General features: G+C 49.6%; 1 protein-coding gene across 2 annotated transcripts; it reads right to left on the bottom strand.

The window, feature by feature from the left end:
* Window positions 1–491: 491 nt before the first annotated feature.
* Ppp1r3f (protein phosphatase 1, regulatory subunit 3F) lies at window positions 492–18,292 on the bottom strand. Of its 2 annotated transcripts, none has more exons than XM_005411333.2 (4): window positions 17,063–18,292; window positions 7,369–7,424; window positions 6,954–7,036; window positions 492–2,842 (listed from the first exon to the last, which is right to left on the bottom strand). In XM_005411333.2, the coding sequence occupies exons 1-4, from the start codon at window positions 18,142–18,144 to the stop codon at window positions 1,583–1,585; spliced, it is 2,481 nt and encodes an 826-aa protein (XP_005411390.1). In that variant the 5' UTR covers window positions 18,145–18,292; the 3' UTR covers window positions 492–1,582. The 2 variants fall into 2 exon arrangements, with proteins under 2 accessions (XP_005411390.1, XP_005411391.1); XM_005411334.2 differs by having other exon boundaries at window positions 6,954–7,033.
* Window positions 18,293–21,304: the final 3,012 nt, after the last annotated feature.

The following is a 21,304-nucleotide window of genomic DNA, read 5'->3' as shown; positions in this document are numbered from 1 at the left end:
CTCTGCGTCCGCAGAGCAAAGGCTGTCAGTCAACATTCATGGGGCTGCACTGAGCCTGTCACCACTGAGTGACCAGCTGAGCTCTCTAGGCATGTTGCTCAGACACACATCTGTTTGTCCCCTTGTGTACTTCATTCCATGGGCACGGACTGGGCACCTACAATGTGCCAAGGCTGTTCTACAAAAGCAGCCACTGTGGAAGGAGGAAAGCCTGAAGAGTGTGGCACCCCAGAAACCAGTGAAGAAACAGCTGCAAGGCGCAGATCAACTGTGTCAAATGCTGCCAAGGGACCATGGCAGATGAGACCGAGACTTCACTGCTGCTGTGACAGTGTGAACGTTATCGGTGACTTCAGCACTTTCTCTGAAGTGGTTGGGCCAAAAAACACCCTGGTGCTATTTCGGAGAGGAATTGGGGCACTGGCAGAGTGAAGAATAACGGAAGAGAAAGGGGCTACAGTTATTTTAAGAACTTTTGCTGTAAAGGTCAGTAAATAAATATATGGTGTTTTATTTCGCTATGCAGAGTTTTTTATTTACATGCAATAAATACATCTGTCCTTTCTTTCAAAGCTTCTGGGTTTCCTCTTTTGAGCAGATATGCAATGTCTATGGACAGCAACTCTGATATGAATTTTTCACAGTACATTATTCCTTCCATCCTTTCTGCGGCCTTCCTATCTTAGGGTTTGAGGAGTCTCCCTGCTGGTGTCAAAGGCTGTTTTTTTTCACTAACCCCAAAACCTTGTGGCTGATTCAAAACCAATGTTCCCATATCTACGACTAGCTACAGCCACCACTGCAGCCACGTGACTGACACCAAACCCTCATGTGGCCACCACTCTTCCTCCCTGGCTCCCACCACCACCCGTACACACACAGGCAGGCTCCCACAGGCAGAATGTAAAAAGATGAAAGGACCACATGTATTGGGACCATGAGATAAAGAGACACAGATCCTCAAGGACACACTGAAGAAGCAGCAGCAGCAGCAGGCGTGGTCACGTCCACCCCACACTCCCCAGCATGGTCCTCCCCGAGACTGTGACCACCCTGTACACTTGGGCCCAAACAGGAGACCACTGCACAGCAAGACACGTCATTTCTCATAGAGCTCTATTGTGGCATATAATAATAGGTACTCTATATAAATTAAATTAAAAATAAAGCTCCAGCAGGTTGCACAGGTTGCTGTTAATAAATATATCTCTGGGTAATTGTGCCCCAAGACCAGCTCACGACCACTCTCCCTCATCCAGAGAATTATACAAAAATAAATACAGGCTCAGGGGGCGGGGGAAGGGGGACATGCCTGGTTCCATTTTAAAAGTTTATCTTACTCATACCATCCACTGTCCCCTGTACCTCTCCATGGGTATCACTACAGGGAGAGCCCCATGCTGCCTGGAGAGCTAGGGGACGGGAAGGCCTCTCTCCAGTCCAGCATTCTCAGAAGCAGAGGACCAAGGTCCCTCACCACACAGGCCACGTACTCCATCTCAACCCTCTGGGGTGGTGGAGGGGCAGCCCTTCCCCAGATCCCAGAGAGGAGAAACCTATTACGCTGATCCCACAAGCAGCCCTACAAGAACCAGGCCAGAGAGAGGCACAGCACAAGCACCAGGAGGGACACACCACTGTTCAGAGCCACAGGGACCACAACCAGCCCGGCCAGGACTCCCAGAGTCTGGGTCAAGGGCCCCCGGAGCTGAGGAGGCAAGCCACACACACATTCTGCAGGGCCTCCTAGGGTGGGAGACCTCTTTGGGGGCTCAAGGCTGGGACCTGCACCCTCTTCATCCTGGGAGGCCGCATGAGGCCTGGCCACACTAGAAAGGCAGACTTCAGCCCCCGAGGTACCAAGGAGGGCGGGACGCTGCTCCCGCAGGACCGGAGCACACGGCTCTTCGCCAAACATAGCAACCAAGCCGCTTGCCCTCTCAGTGCTGACCTCCACCTGGGCTTCTGTCCCAGCCTTTCCTGGGGACCTGGTCACTTCAGCTATGACCCTATTCGTGTGCAAGGAGTTGGCGTCCTTGCTCATCCCTTTCTCTGAATCCTCAGCAAACTGACCCTCTGTCAGAACCACAGAGCTGTCACACCCTGAGCCATCTGCCCATGGAAGCCACACATCACCCATAGTGGCTCCCACAGAGCGGGCCCCAGAGAGGATTTCTGGAGGAGATTCCTTGGGGCTGTCTCCCTCAGGGCTAGAGGGAATGATGGAGAGCCCCTCTTCACCCTCCCCCTCGTCATCAGCGTCCTCAGTGTCCTTGATGAGCTCCACACCACGCCCCAGGCGTGCATAGTGCAGCGTGATCTCCTCAGCCAGGGCACTGTTCAGGGCCCTCTCAGGGCCAGGCCACTTCAAGATCAGGTCACGGTCCGTGAGGATGCCTAGGGGATGGCTGGGAGACATTCCCCCATCAGTGGGGCCCTCCCCACCGCCCCCTGCCCCACCCGCAGCCACAGCAGCCCGCAGACGGCTCAGGTGGGACAGGTAGAGCTGCTCCAGCTCCTGGTCAATGGTGTCTTCGCCGAGCAGCTCCTCCAACCCGCTCACGGCCCCCAGGCCCCCAGTGGGCTCATCCATAACAGCCCCCATTTCCCAAGTGGCCTCCACCTGGTGCTGGCTGGGTTGCAGGAAGGGCCCGGTGGCTCCCTCACTTATATCGGGCCCTGAGGCCTGGTCCCTGGGAGAGCCACCCAGGCCACAGAACGGGGTGGAAGGGGGAATCCTGATGGCTGGTGCTTGAGGGACCTCTGTAAAAGCCACAGGCGGACAGCTTCTGGAGATGTCACCCTCTTCTGGGGAGCTGCCGGTCACTGTAACTTCAGAAACCTGGAGCCGTGATGGAGGTGGGGAGAGAAAGAAAATGAATGAATTACAGAAGGGATGGGACAAGCGGAAATAATACAAACTGGGGTGAGCCAGCCCCACAGGGATTTCTAAATAAAAGTGCCTTAAAGAGTCCTCAGTAATTCCCTAAACTCCAAAGACTGCCACTTGTATTAAAATAACAAAATTAGATGGAGTAAAAGAGTATTTGTTATTAAAATAACAAAATTAAATGGAGTCCTACAGGTGATGAATCTGAGGCATCCGGGGGACATCAATCTCTGGTAAATAATTACCAGGACAGTTAGTTTTCCTGCAAACATAGCCAGAAAATCCATATGAATTCATGATGCATTTTTCTTTAAAAAGGTGTATCTCCTGGCTCTGTCTCAGAAAAGGCTTACAGTGACTGATCTAGTAGCAACAACACACCAAGCCCTCAGATCTGGGTCTCCAGATACTAGTCTACACTAACAGGAAACAGCGCTCCTTAGTGAACTAGATATCTTTTAACAGCTTTGGGGTGAGCAAGGTACAGACTGAGCCAGGGACATACTGTCAACAGTAGGATGTGAGGAAGGGTTCGCCAAATGAGGGGGAGTGTTCAGAGGTAAAAAGACACAATCAAGATGTGTTCTTACATGCCAGGGATAGGTCAATTTAAGCATCAAGAGTTAATAAATGAGGCAGATGTGGAGCACACACCTGCAATCCCAGTACTCTAGGAGGCTGAGGGAGGAAAATGTCAAGTTCAAGCCCAGCCTGAGCAACTTAGCAAGATTCCATCTCAAAATAAAAATGAAAAAAGGGGATGGGGATGTGCCTCAGTATACAGAACCTCGTTCAACCCTCAGTACCCCCCCAAAAAAATTAATAAATGCAAGCCAGACACAGTGGTATACACTTATAATCCCAGTACTCAGGAAGCTGAGGCAAGAGGATCACAGTGAGTTCAAGATCAGCCTGGGCTACAAAGTAAGTACAAGGCCAGTCTAAACTACATAGTAAGACCCTATCTCAAAAAACCAAATAGAAAAATAAATAAACCAAGGGGAAAAAAAAGAAAAATAAATAAAAATAAATGACCGGCCATGGTGGTGCATGCCTGTATTCCTAGCACTCTGGAGGCTGAAGCAGGAGGATCACTGTGAGTTTGAGGCCAGCCTGGGCTACAAAGTGAGTTCAAGGCCAGCTTGAACTGTATAGTAAAGCCCTGTCTCAAAAAGACAAAAAACTTAATAAATACAATGGATTGAAAGTTACCAAATGTTTTTAGAATCAATAAATTCATCATAATGCACCAAAACCAAAAATCCTTTGATTGACCAAAGACCTTTGGAGAGTTTCATTTTTTTCTGAATTGTAGTAAATATAAGGGAGAAAATTAAGTATTTATATAGCATTTCCTGTATAAAGGTGCTTTGTTTTGTTTTGTTTTGGGTTGGTTTGGCTTGGTTCAGGCTTTCTTGAGACAGGGTCTCCCTATGCAGTTCAGGCTTACCCTGAACTCACTATGTAACTCAGGCTGGTCTTGAATTCACAATGACCCTTCTGCTTCAGCTTCCCAAGTGCTAGGATTACAGGCGTGTGCCACCACACCCAGCATCATGTATAAATTAGACCTCAATGTAGCCAAACAGTTGATGTGAGAGACATTCTCTTTCCAGCTAGTAAAAGAAGTGGGACTAATAGAATTAAAAGGATTTAATTCTATTTAAATCAATGTAATTAGATTATATTTAAGAAAGTAATAAAATCAGTGGTTAACTAAGTTAAATTTAATAAAACACGAGTTGATTAAATAAAATTAATGAATTTTTAAAAATAGAATAAGAAACACGTTTCCACCTGGACGCCATCAGCCAAATTCACACTGCGGGAAACATTGCAGGACAAATGGGATTTCTTTAACAAACACATTGCAAGGAAAGGAAATGCAGATGACAAAATCTGAAAAATACATCAAGCCGGGCGTGGTGGCACACGCCTGTAATCCCAGCCCTTAGGAGGCTGAGGCAGGAGGATTGTTGTGAGTTCAAGGCCAGCCTGGGCTACCAGGTGAGCTCAAGGCCAGCCTGAACTGCATAGTGAGACCTTATCTCAAAAAGCCAAACAAAACAAACAAACAAACAAAAAAAAACACATCAACCAGATGCAACATGTCAACCCTGTTTAAATCCTAGAACACTCATGAGATCAGAAAGGTGGAACCCTGACCACCAAATATTTCATGGTATGAAGTATGAGGGAATAGTATTAATTTTCTGGGGTGTGATAATGGTACTGTGGTTGAGTTTTAGGTTTTGTATTCTTGTTGTTTGGTAGTTTTTTTATAATTCTTAATTTTCTGAGATACCAACTGCACTGTTTGTGAATGAGAGGGTGTCTGGAATTTTTTCTAAAATAATTCCACTGTTGGTGGGGGTGTAGACTGGTGTGACTACTATGGAAATCAGTATGGAGATTCCTCAAAAAACTAGGATTAGAGGTCCCATTAGACCCAGCTATTCCTCTTCTGGGTATCTTCCCAGAAGAATTAAAAACATCATACCACAGTGATACATGTGCACCCATGTTTATAGCAGCACAGTTTGTAATATCTACATCTTGGAAACAACCCAAATGCCTATCAACCAAGGAATGGATAAAAAAGATGTGGTCTTTTTATACAATGGAATACTACTCAGCCATAAAGAAGGGTAAACTTTATAGGTAAATGGATGCAACTTGAGATCATACTCATAAGTAAAATAAATCAGACTCATATGTGTAAATATTGTATTGTCTCCCTGGTGTGAGAAACCAAAAGAGTAAATAAAGATCAATATGTACCCTAGATATTGTAAAATGGGAAGAAATTGTTCAAAAGGAAAGAGGAACTAGGGTAGGGGAAAGGAAAGGAAGGAAGGGAAAAGGAAAAAATATATAAGATAGTTATACTACTAGTTTCTCTTAGTTTGTTGAAAAGAAAGGTTTGTGCTAATATCGTTGAGAGAATTTTTTATACCCTTATCTTATACTCTGAGTAACTACTTTGAAGATAGCAATATGCAATATATTAACTATTGTTATCCTATTATTTTATTATGAAATTTTGTTTTATTTTTTTCTATAAAATAAAATTTAAAAAAAAGAAATGGAAGGAGAGAAGGTGAGGGTATAGATAAAGTAGGAATGGCCACATATTGATATTTGTTGAAACCGGGTGACAGTGTGAGTCCACTGCACTACTCTCTCTCTCTCTCTCTGAACATCTTTGTAATGCAAAGTTAAAATACACACACACAGACACACACCCTTCAGAGTGCCTCTGCCTCCCCTGCTACCACCATCGCGGCTCACCTGGACCACCACAGAGGTCTCCTCCTCCTTGGGGCTCTGTTTCCCTCCTCCCCAACAGTGTTATTTTCCAGATCACGGCCTGAGGGAGTCTGTTAAACCTACTTGCTCACCACCCTCCTGTAGCTCCCCGCTCCCGAGTAAAAGCCGAAGTCCACACTGCGGCCCGGGAAGCTCCACCTAATCTGTCCCCGTCCCCTCCCTGACCTCACCCCTCCACAGTGCCCTCCCTCACTTCTCCTAGCACATCAGCCTTGGTGCTCACACATCACGGGCTCTGCACACCCGGACACCTCTCCTGGTTACCCACATGGCTCGTTCCCTTACCTTCAGATCACTCAAATCTCACTTATCACTAAGGCCTTCCTAGGCCAATCTAAAGTTGCAAACAGTTTCTTTCCTTCTCACCCTCTCACTCTTGCTCTCCCCTACCCCATCCCTTTAGTTTTTCCCTTAGCAAGCACTTGTCCTCATCTAAAATACCAAATACTTTGCTTACTATTTCACCATATCTCACCCCACTAATATGTAAACCTCATACAGACAGCGTTTTTGTTGACTATGTTTCCAGTATCTGTAACACACAGCAAGCACTCCTTAAGTATTTGCTAAATTAACAACTGAAATTCCCGTAACCCCAGGTGAATCACTGCACTCTCCTCCTCCCCTGTCAGCTTCCAGTTTCTGTGACCTTCCTCCAACCTAAGGTGAACCCAGAGTTAGCTGCTGTACCACCACTGTGAGCCGTCCGTGCTGGCGTGCAGGGCTCACTTACCTGAAGTGTCATCTGGGGCCATGGACGGAGAGGGGTGGGGGCCACTAGGGAACCCAGTGACTCCTGGACATCAGGACGCTCTGCTGAAGAGAAGAGAAGGGTAGTTTGTGGCAAGACAGTCATATAAGCAAGCTGGATTTTAAGGAAATTTGCTAGCCTAGCCAACTGGCAGTTTTTCAAAGCTTTGTGAGGCAGACTAAGGGTGCCTGGGGGTGGCATTCTTTGTTTTTATAGAAAGAAAAGGAGGAAGAAGAAAGAAATGGTACAAAGTGGCTAGAAGGTTAGAGCTATAGCTCAGTGTTACAGCACTCTCCTAGTCCGAGCAAGGCCTTGGGTTCCATCCCCAGCACTACAAACAAGCAAAAACTTGAGACTTTAAAACGGGGCTAGAACTCCCAGTTTTCCAGGGGCTTACCCACAGCAGGGGTATTATCATCTATGGTCTTCATCCTCAGCTCCTCCTCAGGAGGCCTGTGGGGCACAAGAGAGAGTACATGGATCCAACACCCTGAGTGGCCAGTTATGCCCCCCACAGGCACCCCTGCACCTCTGTGGTGCCGGTCTTTACCTGACAGCCATTGTTTTCTCTTCTATTGCCCCTTTTTATTCCTTGATCATAAGAGTCTTACACACTCATTGTACAAATTTTAGACAATACAGGAAAGTCTAAAAGCTGCAGGAAACAATCACACATCAGTCAAAGGCACCCACTGTCACCATTTTGGCAATTTTCATTCTAGACATTCTCCAAAACCATTTAGATTCTGTAGATATATTTTCACAGCTGTTTTTGTCCACTGAACAGTAAGAAACATCATTATAGACTTTGCAAACACTGAAAAGAGCTGCGTAATACTCATATCATACGGGTTTGCCATAACTTATGTAGCTATTCCCTTCCAACTGACCAGCTAGGTTGTTTATTTGCAGTCACAAAGCAGACGTCAGCAAACGGCACCGGGCATAGTTTATCACCAAGTTTGAGAGTATATCCCTGGCTGTGGAGGAAGTCACCTCAGCCAAGGGCAGGTGAGAAGGCTACAGGGCACAGGGAACAACAGAGGGAAGAAAGAAAGGGCAATGGGAAGGGGATCAGAGAGGCCTGGGTCCCTCCCCCGGGCCCCCATCAGCCTGCCAGGCTACATCACCTTCTTACCTGTACCGCGGAGCACAGGGGAGCCAGGCCGTACACACCAAGTACAAGGGAATCAAGAGGAATGAGGACGGAAAGGCAGACACCAGAGCCCCGTACAGAGCATGGGTTAAATCACAGGACGGTATTTAGTGCTCTTACTGCTCCTTCTTCACCAAAGTCAGGTTTCTGAGTCACATAAGCCAAGTGTATCTCAGATCCCGCCCGGGGTAAGGTCTGCTCCCGGAGCCAGCACTGCTCCTGGTCTCACACATGAGTATCAAATGTCCGCAGATAAGGCAAATGAGGGAAGCACTGATTACGCATTCAGAGACCTGAGGGGAGCTGAGGAAATTGCTCAGATTTTTTTCTTCCTATGAGGCAATGGATTGATACTGACATTTATGGAAATAACTCATACTTTGTGAAAACACCTCATCAATTGCCTCCACAGAAACAGAACATCACTAGCTGATCTGCCCACAGTACTGTGGCATTAGGCACTGGTCTACGTGCTTCCCATGTTTCACTCCTCCCTGCACCCTGGGAGACAGGCACTTCTAATCCTTTGAAATAGGGAGTACAATTATTTCTACCTTACAGTGATGAAATGGAGGCTGGGTTAATGGCTCAGGGTCACACTAACTGAACAAAAACCCACCAAAAAACTGCCACTTCTTGGATGAGGGGGATTGGGGTCTTACCCAGCCCCATCTCCAAATTTTTCCAGAAGTTAATACCGATATTTCTCTGGATTTGTCTCCCACCTCTATTCTTTCCCAGTTTCCCTGCCTCCGTGGGACCCGTGGCTAGGAGACCACCAGATGCAAAGTGGTTATATGAATTGTTTTAGTCAGGCGTGGTGGCACACACCTGTAATCCCAGCACTCTGGAGGCTGAGGCAGGAGGATTACTGCAAGTATGAGGCCAGCCTGGGCTACAAAGTGAGTTCAAGGCCAGCCTGAGCTGCATAGCAAAACCTTGCCTCAAAAAAAAGGAAGAATATTTTATTAGCGCCTCGAGGAGGAAGTTTGAATCATGTACAGTATATGGATCTAGTCTCGAAGCTTTGGAAGGGACGGTCCGTCTTGCTCTGTGGTCTAGGACTCATGCATGCCACTACAGAGGTGTCTGAATCAGACTACTACCAAACATGAAGTGGGTGCCTCCCGTACACCACAGATGAGAAAGGGGTTCTCAGAGCAAACTGCCTCAGTCCCACAATAGTCCTCTCACAAGGTCCAAAATTCCGGCCTTTGGATTTGTGGCTCAACACAATTTCTCCCAGGTGTCACTGACTCCATTTAAAAAACATCAACTTCCTTGGATGTCTTCAAGAATACCTCCACACAGCCAAACAGCCACCTCTCTCTCCCAGGCATGGGCCTGGACAAGCCTCCCTCCCATCTGGGCCCGTCCTAAACCACCTGACAGCCAGGCTTTGAAAAGCCACTACAAAGTCATAGACACGAGAGTGAAAAAAGGGGAATTTGGGAAGCAGCCACCCAGCAGGAAGAGGATTCCACGATTCAGCTATAGGAGAGAAAAACAAAAAGAATGCTTCAGCCATCAGGCCTTCTCCTCCACAGCCAAGGAGGTGAGAAGACGGGGACATCCAAACATGAAGTCAAGCAACTGAGTCCATTCTAAGAGCCACAGGGACAGCAGAAGCAAACAAGCTGTTCTCCCAACCTCTAAAATCAGAGAAATCAAATCAGGAAACAGGCATTTATCATTCACCTCCTCCAACATGGGCCCTTTCCATCGCTTAAGCCAAGTCATGTGAAAATCTTCGTACCTATCCTTCAATAGAGAACCCTTCCCTTTTTATAAATGCAGAACCTAAGGCTTAAGAAACTGCACCTCTACACCCACTGACCACACACCACACTGATAACACACAAAGAAGGTACTGCTTTGAAGACAGTCTTCAAAAAATATATACGTATCACAGTCTTTGATGGCAAAAATGTTATATAAGCTCTTACCACCATCAAAATGAGGACAGTAAGAAAAACTGAGTCCAAGGGTACACTGACTGATCAGTAACAGAGAAGAGGGGTTCTTAGAAAAGTGGAGAGGAAGATTCAGAACAAAACTGCACTTACAGTGCACCTGCTAATTTTCAAGAAGGAAACCTACCCTTTTGGCACCCGTCCCACAAATGACATGTGGCATCCTCTCGGGTGCTGCGGGCAGTAGAGGCCCAGGATATACATTGCTGAGATATCTCGGGCACGCACCACTTGTGTTTTATGCACACTCGTCAAGCCCGTGTCACCTTGAAGGGCCCATTTCAGGCCTGCACACCAGTTTCCTGGGCATGGAAGTTCCTCCCGCCATCTGGAAACTCAAAGGCTGCTGACCTCAGACAGGACCCCAGGAGACCAGGGGGTGAAATTTTGGAAAGAGGTGGCATGGGCCCCAGCCTAGGCCAGCCAAGACAGAATCGAAAGATTAGTTGCCAATCGGAGAGTGAGCAAGCAAGCAGACAAACCCCTGGAGGAAAGCAAAGCAGGCTCTCAGAGCAGTCACATCACCGCCATCACCTCTGCCACCACAGGCCTCTGTGAGCGCCCCCCATGCTCCTGACTTCAGAGAACTTTGCCGGCCACAAGTGGGTCAGGAACTGAAAGCCACAGGGAAACTCAGCAGAGCGCGGCTCTCATGGAGACAACCTGATGCCGCTGCTACTCTCTGAGGGAACCGGCAGCCCCAGAAGGCTGCCCTGACAATACTTGGAATCCCAGGTACCCTGGGCCATGTGCTTTCTTAAAAGGGGTTTATACGTAGCTGTGAAAGCCACCAGGTTATGTAAGATACTGCCTTGCCTTCTCCAACCACTGTGTCAGCTTCAACTTTGGGATTTGTGAACAAGCCAGCAGCGGGTAGGGAGAGAGTAGCTCATCAGACCCTGACCTTTTTTCATCGCAGTGATGCTTCTCTGGCCACCGTTTACACTAAAAGAACTATTTTACATCATAACCCAGCGTACTCACACAGGTGTAAATGTATATGCACATCTGAAACTGAAAAACAGTTGTTCTGTGAATGAAGCAATACTTACCTTTACTACATGTTGTGATACACTCTGGTATTTTCTATGCTTTTTTGTTTGTTTTTTGAGACAGGGTCTCACTATGTAGTTTAGGCTGGCCCTGAACTCACTGGGATCCTCCTGCCTCAGCCTTCCGAGTGCCAGGATTATAGGTGTGCACCACCACACCCAGCCTTCCACATCATTTTTAAATGTTCGAATCCAGTAAGTTGATTTCACATCTCAATAAATAAATTGGCAGGACATACAACTTCAAATACCAGCTCTGTCACCTACCAGCTGTGTGACCTGGGGCAAGTTACTAAACCTCTCTGTGCCTCAGTTTCCTCATCTATAAGCGGAATATAACAGTAATACCTACCTCAGTGAGCTGTTGAGCAGACTGAAGAAATATCTGAAAAGCACCTACAAAGTGCTTAACACTAATTCCCTCCAAATTCCCACGGAAGAGGAAAGCAATCTGCCCAGTGGTGCCCAGCTACTGGCACCTTATGCAGCCTGGTACAGCAGGGAAGAACCGGGGCCCTACAGCAGGACTACACAGGCTCCGATCCCAGCCCTGCCACTCCATGTGTGGCCTCAGGCCTGCGTCCTTGTCCTTAACCGTGACACCCTACTAGTTTTCCATGGGATAAAAGGGGATCATTTGCACATTCAATCCTTTCTCTCTAGACAATTCAGATGACCACTGACCCATCCTGTTTCAACTCCAACGGCTCTCATTTCCCCTAAGGCTGCCACCTCGGGTTCGGGTATCAAGTCGGCTCCCATTCATTCAGTTATAGGTGCACCTAAAACCCACCGAGGTCTTCCTGTGCCTTGGACCCAGTGACAGACCCTAGAGACACACTGGTGAATGAGCCCACCTAGGAAACACAATTCAGTGTGGAAGAAGACATTAAAAAATACTCAAACTCATTCTTTCAGCAAACATTTATTAAGCACCTGCTAAGTGCCAGGCACCATGGCCGGCCTGTGAGAATACAGTGGTGACCAAACGCAGACCATGTCCCTACCCCTCACGGAGCTTACAGTCTAGTCATGCAGTAATCCCCTAATGACGCTCTGATTATAAACTGAGGTCAGTACCTTCAGAAAAGGAAAGAGTACCCTAGAACAAGGTGCCCTGGCCCAAAGCACAGGGCTGCAAAGGCATAAGGACGCTCAGAAAACAAGCAAGGAAGCGGGCAAGGGTGTAAGAGGTGGCTCCAGAGCACTGTGGGGGAGGCGATGAGTGCGGTCCTAGGTAAGATGAGTTTGAGGAACCTTTGGGATTCAACCAAGTAGAAACACCAAGTTAGGGTATATGAGGCTGAAAGAAAGAACAAGAAGGGCCAGAAAGTTCAGAGAAAAAGTAGCAGAGTGTGGTCTCCAGGCCAGGGAAGGAACTATCTTAAGAAGGACTAGCCAGACACTTCGACTACAGAACCTCTTGTGAAATCTGGCCAATGTTGGGGCTGATCAGTACCCGGGGGTGAGCTAGTGGAGAAGCTGCAGGCAACACTTAGGTCAGTTTACAGTCAAGGGCGGGGGGTCAAGGGGGAAGGGTGCCGGGTGCATCAGGCAGAGATAGAGATCCTGGCCGGAGGAAGGTCATCAGATAGCATCAGGTGAGGACAGGAGAAAATCTGCCAGGACAGAAAGGACGGGCTGATAAGGTCAGATTTCAGAGCAAGGGACAGAAAAATGGGACCTTGGAGAACAGAGTGGGGAACTGGCCTGAGGGTGAAGGGACCCCTCCTCACCTATAACAGAGGGGAGGGGAATAAAGAGTGCAGGCTTGGGAACTGCAAGTGGCACAGTTCTATTCTTATGGTTTCTATTTTGTTTTTGGAAGCAGGAGGTAAAGTCTGAAGGTAAACAACATTTGAAAGTCACATGAGATAAGCCAGGTATGATGGTGCATGCCTGGGATCCCAGCACTCAGGAGGCTGAGGCAAGAGGATCGCCATGAGTTTGAGATCAGCCTGGACTACACAGCAAGTTCAAGGACAGCCTGAACTACACGAGTCCCTGTCTCAAAAAAAAAAAAAAAAAAAAAAGTCACATGAGAGAGGAGGTAAAAGTGGATCAGAAAAATACAGTAGGACTGCCAGGAAGGGTGGCAAATGATCCTGAATCCGTGGCGAGGCTCACCTATTGTGCTATGTGCTGTTCCCTAACAGGGCTTGCCTGAGAGCCCAAGGAGGTTGCAGCAGATGGGTTTCCTCTAGGAAGCCCTCTTAGAACCGAAAGGTCCACAGGAGGAGACTGCGAGGGGTACCAGACAAACATTCTTGGTGAAGGAAACAGCCACAAGCAAAGGCCCTAAGACAGGAAGGAGCAAGGTCCCTTGCAATAACAGAAAGACCATGGTGACAGGAGCTCAGGAACAGAGACCAGTGCATGAAATAAGACTAATAGCCAGAGGAGACCAGATTGGAGGACGAGGGAAGGGGATGCTTGCACGCCAAGGTCAGGCCTTGTCGGTATTTGTTTTTAAGTATAATAGGATACCTGGAGCCGGGAATGGTGGCACATGCCTGTAATACCAGCACAGGGGAGGCTGAGGCAGGAGGATCACAGAGAGTTCAAGGTCAGCCTGAACTACACAGCAAGACCTTATCTCAATAATAATAATAATAATAATAATAATAATAACAGGACACTTTCTCACAGTATTAAGCCAATGCAGACCAGGAGGTCTCCTCACACCAGTCCTAGAACTCTGGACTCTGTGAGCCTCAGTTTGCTCATCCAGGAAAGAGGGATTAAAAATAGTCTAACTCACATGGACTATTATCAAGAGTAAATGAGATTTCTCATTCTAAAAACAGTCGGCGAAGTCCCTAGCAAAGAGCAGGGGCTCAGCCAGGTCTCACACAAGCCCACCAAAAGCCTCTGGATATCTTAGGACCAATCTGCATGTCTTTTTTCCCTGTGTGAACCTAGTACAGTGCCCAGCACATAGTAGGCCCCCAATAAATGCTTGTTGATAGATTATGTCTACATTTGAGGGGTACTGAAAGCCTGGCTCTGCAATGCAAGAAAAGCCTGATGTCCACCAGACTCCCTTCCACACTCCCACCTGAGGCGGCCATCCCGGGGCACCGTGGACCTGCAGCCAACATTTCCTAAAGCCCCCTCCAGTGGGACTCTCACAGGTAAAGGGTGTCCCCTGAGATCCTACGCCATTTCCCCAGAGGGCTGGATCCCAGGGAGGTGGCCATTCTTCAACAGCGCTCCAAGTCTCCCTGCACCACACAGGTTTTAAAACAATAATAAGTTGAAATGTACTCGCCAAGAAAGCCACCAAACCTACAAAGAAAATCTTACCGCTGATCTTGCAGTGAGCACCAGCCTCCCCTTTGCAAGAGCTGAGATCAAAAGATAAGAAGCTATCAAAAAGCCATCTGCCCACTTAAAACAGTATCACCAGTCATGTTAGGAACCACAGACCTGGGGCCAGTTACCAAAACAATTGTCTAAATGGGGCGCTTCAATTTCTCCTTAAAACCACCCATGTATTTTAAAAGAAAAACACCCTTTCCACCTTGGCCCAGCAAGGTTTTGATTTCTTTGTTCCTTTCCTTTCACATTCTTGAAAATGACCAAACTCCATCACCCGAACTGTTGCGTCTTGCAGACACGGTTCCCAGGGCAGCCAGCTGGGATGACAACTTGGGAAAAGTGACAAATTAAGGTGGCTGTGGGGCACTACAACTGCTCGACCTCTTGACCCCGGTGGTAGTTACACAAGTGTCCGCGTAGGTACAAAGGCACAGAGCCTACACTTGAGATGAGTGCGCTGTATGTGGATACACCTCAATAAACACAAAGCATGGAGAGGCATGCCACACTGAGAACTCTCAGGAGTGAGATCCAGAATCTGCCCTGATCTTCCAGGCCTTCAAGAGCATCAGCATTTCTAGCATCTCTCCCCTGGTCCTGTCTTCACTAGCTGAGTGACTGAGGAAGCTGGCTCACCTCTCTGAGTCCCACTTCCCCCGCTCTCACATGGGGACAATCCCGGTACCTACATCACACAGCACGCACACAACTGATCTCAGAGACAGAACAGACCCAATGCTCTTGGCAAGATCAGTAAATGCTGACCTCCACTGTCTCCTGCGGCTATCGCCCTGCCGTGGCTACCTTGCCCACATCTGCTGCATCCAATTCAGCCACACACGACTGTCATTCCCTTTAGGTGAGGAAACTGAGGCAAGGCCACATAGCTGATGATCAGCAGAGCTGAATCTAGGAGAGCAATCTAGAGAACTGTACATGAGTACCTAAATATCAATACTAGCTAACACCTCCATGGCACTACTTTGAACTAGGCTCAGTTCTGAGTGCTTTTACTCACATCCGGTGAGGCAGGTGCCAGGATTACCTACTGCACACATGAGGGTAGGGTCATCTGAGCCACAGTGTGCTTAATGAGTTGGCCAAGCTCACAAAGCCAATTAAGTGGCAGGGCTGGAATCTGAACACAGTCAATCAGACTCCAGAATCCACTCTTTACACTGTAAGCAAAGCCATGCCGCCAGCCCATGTAAACTGTCTCAGGCTTCGGTGGGACTCACAAGCTGCAAAGTAGCCCTTACACGCCTGCTCACTTACTCAGGCACATCTGCCCTCCCCACTGAAAGCAAGATCTTCCTGAACCACTCACTGCCTAAGGCTTTACCAGAACCAGAAGAACCCACAAAAATCTTGCTGCAGCCAGCAGCTCCTAATCCAACACCCACAAGGTCCCAAAGAAAGCACTTTCTCATTTCTACTTCCACTCCCCCCAGGAACAGAAAACTGTATGCATTTTGGAGGGTCCCCACTGATCTGAGGCTACACTTAGAAAACTGCACCAAAAATCAAGCTTAGCTACTGCCCTTGAAAAACTCATCCCTTAGTAGAGGAAAGCTAGGAAAATCTTGTATCAGGCCTCCCAGGGATAACTGGTTCTTTCTCCCGGCCTCTAGATGGTTACAGGTGTGGCACAAAGCAAGAAACATGAGCTTCCAGTCCACTCCCCATCTGGTTCTGCCTCTGCCAAAGCCACTGCTCCACTGAAAGTATGACCTCACACCTTCACCTCTGCAGGAGCCTCAGGCTAGATTAGAGCATACAGTAAAATATGTATAAGCTTCAAGGTCAGACATGGCTGAAGTGAAAAACCCAGACGCCATCACTTCCTCAACCAACTTCTCCGTTTCTGGAACTCTGATTTCCCGCTCTGTGAGACAGGGATCAGATTCCCTCCCACCCGCTAGTAAGGCCTTTGGTCCACACTACCAGGTCACTGTAGTTCTCCCCACTCCAGCACACTGCCCATCATACACACCAAGCCTACTTCCTGCCTCAGGACCTTTGCACTTGCTATTCCCCCACTACCTAAAACACCAGCCTTCCATATATGTACAGAACTGTTCCCTGGCTTTCATCACTGAGTCTAAATAGCACTTTGTCATAAGCCCTCCCTGTTTTCTTATCTACCAACTCTCTCTCCCATAACGCTAACATATCGTCATCCAGGACTCACCTCAAAAGCTCTCTCTCCATACCATGTCCTAAGCAGCCATTCCCTCCCAATCTATCCCCTTCGTTTCCCTTTCATCTCAGCAGCTAACCTTATCCCTATTCGGCTATTTGCTTGCTTTTTCAAACTGTCTCCCACGGGACCCTTATATGATCCTTGAGGGCAGGAAAGACGTCCATCTTGTTCAGGGCTTTACAGTGGCACTCAATAAATGAATGAATGAAATCCCAGTCATTTAAACAGTGACAAGCACACGTTTGGCCTCTACTATTCTTTGGCTGACTGAATGCACCCTCCTCCCTGTCCTGGAGAGCAGGCCTGAGGGATTCCTGGACCAGGATGCTGGCCCTCCATTCTATATACAGCCCTGCGTTGGCGGAGGTGGCGCTGGCAGACATTACCTGCGCCTCACCGGCTTCATGCAGCTCTTCAGCTGCCTGGCCTCAGCCTCCACAGGACCCTGGCACTCAGGCTGTGGCTCCAGCTGCTGCAGCTGCTGCTGCTGGGGCAGCCCTTCGGCATCAGTGGGTGTGGGAGCGGGTGCGATCCGGAGCAGAACTGTGTAGTTGCGGCCGTGGTTGTTGGCCCAGAAAGTGCCCTCGGGGGTCTCATAGCGCACCACGAAGTCGAGGCGCGCCCCATCGCCCGCGCCCTCAGCAAAGGGCAGCTGGAAGGCAAAGCGGTCGGTGCGGCCGCCGTCGTCGGGCGAGGAGGCGGACGCCTGGCCAGGGCCCAGGCCGAGACCCGAATCCAGGATAGGATCTCCTGCTCCTGTTCCTCCCGCTCCAGCCCCAGGCGGGCTGCGCGGGACGTAGCGCGCTGGGTGGTCGCAGAACGAAGCCCAGCCGTCGTGTGAGGCCCGCACGTGCACCGCCTTCTCGAAGGAGCGGTTCAGCACGCGTACCAGCCCGCGCAGCACCGGCGGGCGCCCCCCGGGCACCCACACCCCGGAACCCCCGGGGATTGCTCCGGGAGGTGGCAGCAGCGCCTCCAACTCCACCATGACGCGCCCCAAGCGCTCCAGACGGCCGGGCGCGGGCGGCAGCGAAAATGTGGGCACCAGGTAAAACCCCCCGCCAGCGGGGACGGGGCACAGCGGTGAGGGCTCGGGAAAGGCCTCCTCTTCCTCCTCCCCTTCATCCCCATCCTCGCCGTCGTCGTCCTCATCAGCCCCGCCGCTACCGCCATCTTGCCCGGCCGCCGCAGCCATCTTGCCCGCCCCGGGCCCGCCCCACGGCCGGTAGCGGCGTAGCTGCGCCAGCGGCAGCCCCAAGGCCTCGTCGGCGAAGAGCACCCTCCGCGGAGCCACCGCCACCTCGACAGAGGTACGGGGCTCACCCGCGGCCGGCGAGGGGGGCGCGGGATGCCGCAGCGGGGACTCCGCAGGGGCCGTGCGCGCCATATCGGCGGCAGCGGCGGCGGCGGCGGCACCGACGGCACCGGCGGCGGGACCGGAGGGGGCAGGGCCTAAAGGGGCGGACATCCAATGGGAAAGCCAGCGCGGGGGAGGTACGGCTCACGAGGAGCGTAGGCAGTGAAATGAAGACTGGTATAGCAGAAACCCAATGGGCAGCCGCGCGTGAGTGACGTAGCCGCTGAATGAAGCGCAGGAGAAGCACGCAGCCAATGGAGGTGCTCCAGAGTGGGCGGTGTGGGAGGCGGAATGATCGCGGAATCAATCAATGGGGCGGCCGGAGTGGGGGTGGTATGCGATCTGGGAGACAGAGAGCAGAGTAGGCCAGCGAAAGGGCAAATCTGGGTGGCGGAGTGTAGGCAGCAGCGAAAGTGGAATAGCTGCAGGCGAAGACTCAGCAAGAAGCGAACCCAGAGCTCCGAAAAGTGGGAGATCCGCGGGTTGCGTAGGCTGTGAGACGTAAAATGAGACAGAAAACAGCCAATCGGGAGCCCTGTGCGGGTGACGTAGAGGCAAGATGACGCTGTCCCCTGTAGCGAGCCAATGAAGAGTCTTGCGAGCGTGCACTAGGGCTTCAGGGGACGGTGCCAAGGCGGGAATAGCCAATGCAGAGATTAAAAGGAGACCAAGGGGCAGGGTGTGAGCGGCAAAGGGGCGGGACCGTAGGGAACAGAGCCAATGGGAATGGGGATGAAGGCGGGAGCGAGGAAGAGAGATGGCAGATAGCCAATGGGGAAGCCAGGGTAAAGTCTGTGCGTCCTCAAAGAGCAGTGTTACTATGCAGTAACCAATGCCAAGGCTGGATAGTGTAGTGGGGACTGAGGGAGGGCTCCGAGGCAAGACGGAAAGAGCAGAGCCAACGGGGGCAGTGTAGGTGATGTGAAGGAAGGCATGAGTACCCAATAAGGAGGCTAGAGAGGAGTAAGGCGCGCCAGTAAGTAACCCAGAGCCTGGGTTTTTGGGTAGTTAAGAGCAAAACCATGGAATGTAGGAAACCAATAGGAAGCATATACGTCTAGGGGATGAATTTGCCTTCTCCCTTACCTTGCCTGACTCCCCATTGCCCTATGAATGCTGGTTTCTTAAGGCCTAGACTGCACCCTAATGTGAGACTAAAGAAGGCCAAAAGGCTCTCCTTTCGCAGATAATGAGTATCCCCTACTCACCTCCCGCCTCTTGAGTGGTGCCACTAGCCAAGAATGTCTCTGTACTTTAATGCCCCCAATTGATTCTTAGCATTCTGCAAAACTGGACACTATTGTTGAATGAATGGCCATATGGGAAACGGGTCTTTGCGAAGAGTTAGCTTTGTCTGACTCCAGCTCAGCAAATACTGAGCCTCGCTGTGTACTGCCAGGAGTTGATTGAACATATTAAATCGATACTGGCTAATGTAACCACAAATCAAAGCCCTGCCCTTCTTGCCCCCACAGTGGCCTCACCCCACTTCTTTCTGTCCCCATGTCTGCTACTGTTCCTACGCCCAAGAGTGCTGTTCCTTCTGCATCCTCAGCCTAGTGAATTCCTTTCACTCTACCTTTGCAGTCTCACCTGTGGAATGGGACTGTAGCTTATTAGCTGAATATGCATACATTCCCCCTCCATTCTAGAATTTTACTGAACACCTACCATTTGCCAGGTTCTGAGTATGCCATTATCTTGGTCTAACCCCCACAGCATGTCTAGGAGGGAGCCTCCCCCGACCAGCAACCTCTCTCCTATTTAGGTCACAGAATCCAGAAAGGAGTCACGGGTCAGAAAGGAATATGTTCTCCTATAACAAAAAAAAATTATGAATGAATGGGGGCTTAAGGAAGATAGAACTTTATTTCTTTTTTCTAATCTGAAAGTTAACCTGGCAGTAGTCCAAAGATTCCATCCTGCCCACCCAGCTTGGGTAAATTCTGCATCCTGCTCTGGCTCTAAGACTGATTCTTCAGATCCTGTGTGCTCTCTATTGAGGTGTCCCCAGATTCACCCTCTTACTCCCAGCACTGTCGCCAGTCACCTGGACTGTTGAAGTAGTCTCCTCGCTGGTCCCTGCTTCTTTCCTCACACCCCACACTCCTACCTTCGCCAGTCAAGGATTCCTGTTAAATTCTGAAACCATTCACATCTCCTCTTGCTTAAACCTCTCATGAGTTCCGCCTCACTCGGTCCAAAAGCCAAAGTCCTTACTGTGGCCTACAAAGTCCTGCATGGTCCTAATCCCATTAGTCCCCTCTCTGACCTCACCTCCTACCCTTCTTCCTCTCACTTCCCTCTAATTACACCAGCCTTCTTGTAGACCATGAACATATCAGGCACAGTCTCACCTTGAGGCCTTTGCACTGGCCGTTTTCTCTGGAATTCCACAAATATCTGCATGGCTCCCTCCCTTGTTTCCTTCAAGTCTTTGTCAAAGGCCCACTTCTCTGAGGACTTTCTCTGACCTGTTTAATCCTGTCCACTCTCCCTCAAGTTCCAGCACACCCCTAACCCAAAATCCTTCTATAGGAGAGGATATGGTCCAGGATAGAAATGAAGTACTAACCTCTGCTCCTCTCTGCCCACCTGGCCCCCAGCCCTCATTCTGCAAAGAGCCAGCAGCAGTAGCATCACACTTGCTACACCCTGGGTCCCACTGAAGTGGGACCCTTTGGGCCACTACCCTTACTTTTTCTTCCACTTGTCTGGCCAATCTGTCTCATAGACTAAGTGACAGTAAGGGAGAGATAATCAAGGGAAAGTATAAGGAGAATGCAGCCCATACCTTGTACCCCAAGAGAGAAAATTAGCCCCTTCTCCCAGCGGGAAACAGGTGCTAGGACAGTGATTGGGACCTCAACTTCTAGAACTAGCCTGTTTGAAATTACATGGGTAGCATAAGGCATGTTCAGACCTAGGTCCACAGGGAGCAAGGCATCATTAACCTTTGGGACATCCCTACAGCCAGCACCCCAGGACTCCTTCCTGACAAGCATGCTCTGCACCCCCTCCCTTGCTCCCTCCCACAAGTAACAAGATCTGTTACGCAGGGTCCCTCAGACCTCCAAGCTCAGGGCCTTCATCCTGCCTTGGTGCCTCCCCTACTGCCTAACAATGGCCATCTTTGGTTCTTAGACGTGTCCCACCAACCCAGAAGCCCCAGCCAGTGAAGGTTCTGTTTTGACCTAGTGGTAAGGAGGGTTGGTTTTTTTTTTTTTTTTTTAAATTGTTGTTGTTGGTTGATTTTTTAGGTCTTTTTTTT

Source organism: Chinchilla lanigera, unplaced genomic scaffold (genome assembly GCF_000276665.1).
Source record: "Chinchilla lanigera isolate Chin_1 unplaced genomic scaffold, ChiLan1.0 scaffold00142, whole genome shotgun sequence".
Classification (NCBI taxonomy): Eukaryota; Metazoa; Chordata; class Mammalia; order Rodentia; family Chinchillidae; genus Chinchilla; species Chinchilla lanigera.
This window is presented reverse-complemented; position numbering and strand designations above follow the sequence as displayed.

Bases quoted from the DNA above. Each gene is read 5' to 3' on its own strand.
- Ppp1r3f (XM_005411333.2), bottom strand. From the start codon at position 18,144: ATGTCCGCCCCTTTAGGCCCTGCCCCCTCCGGTCCCGCCGCCGGTGCC. The intron at 7,425-17,062 runs GTAATGTCTGCC...TGTGCCCCACAG, and splicing joins ATGAAGCCGGTGAGGCGCAG to GCCTCCTGAGGAGGAGCTGA. The intron at 2,843-6,953 runs GTAAGTGAGCCC...TCACGGCTCCAG, and splicing joins GGCCCCAGATGACACTTCAG to GTTTCTGAAGTTACAGTGAC.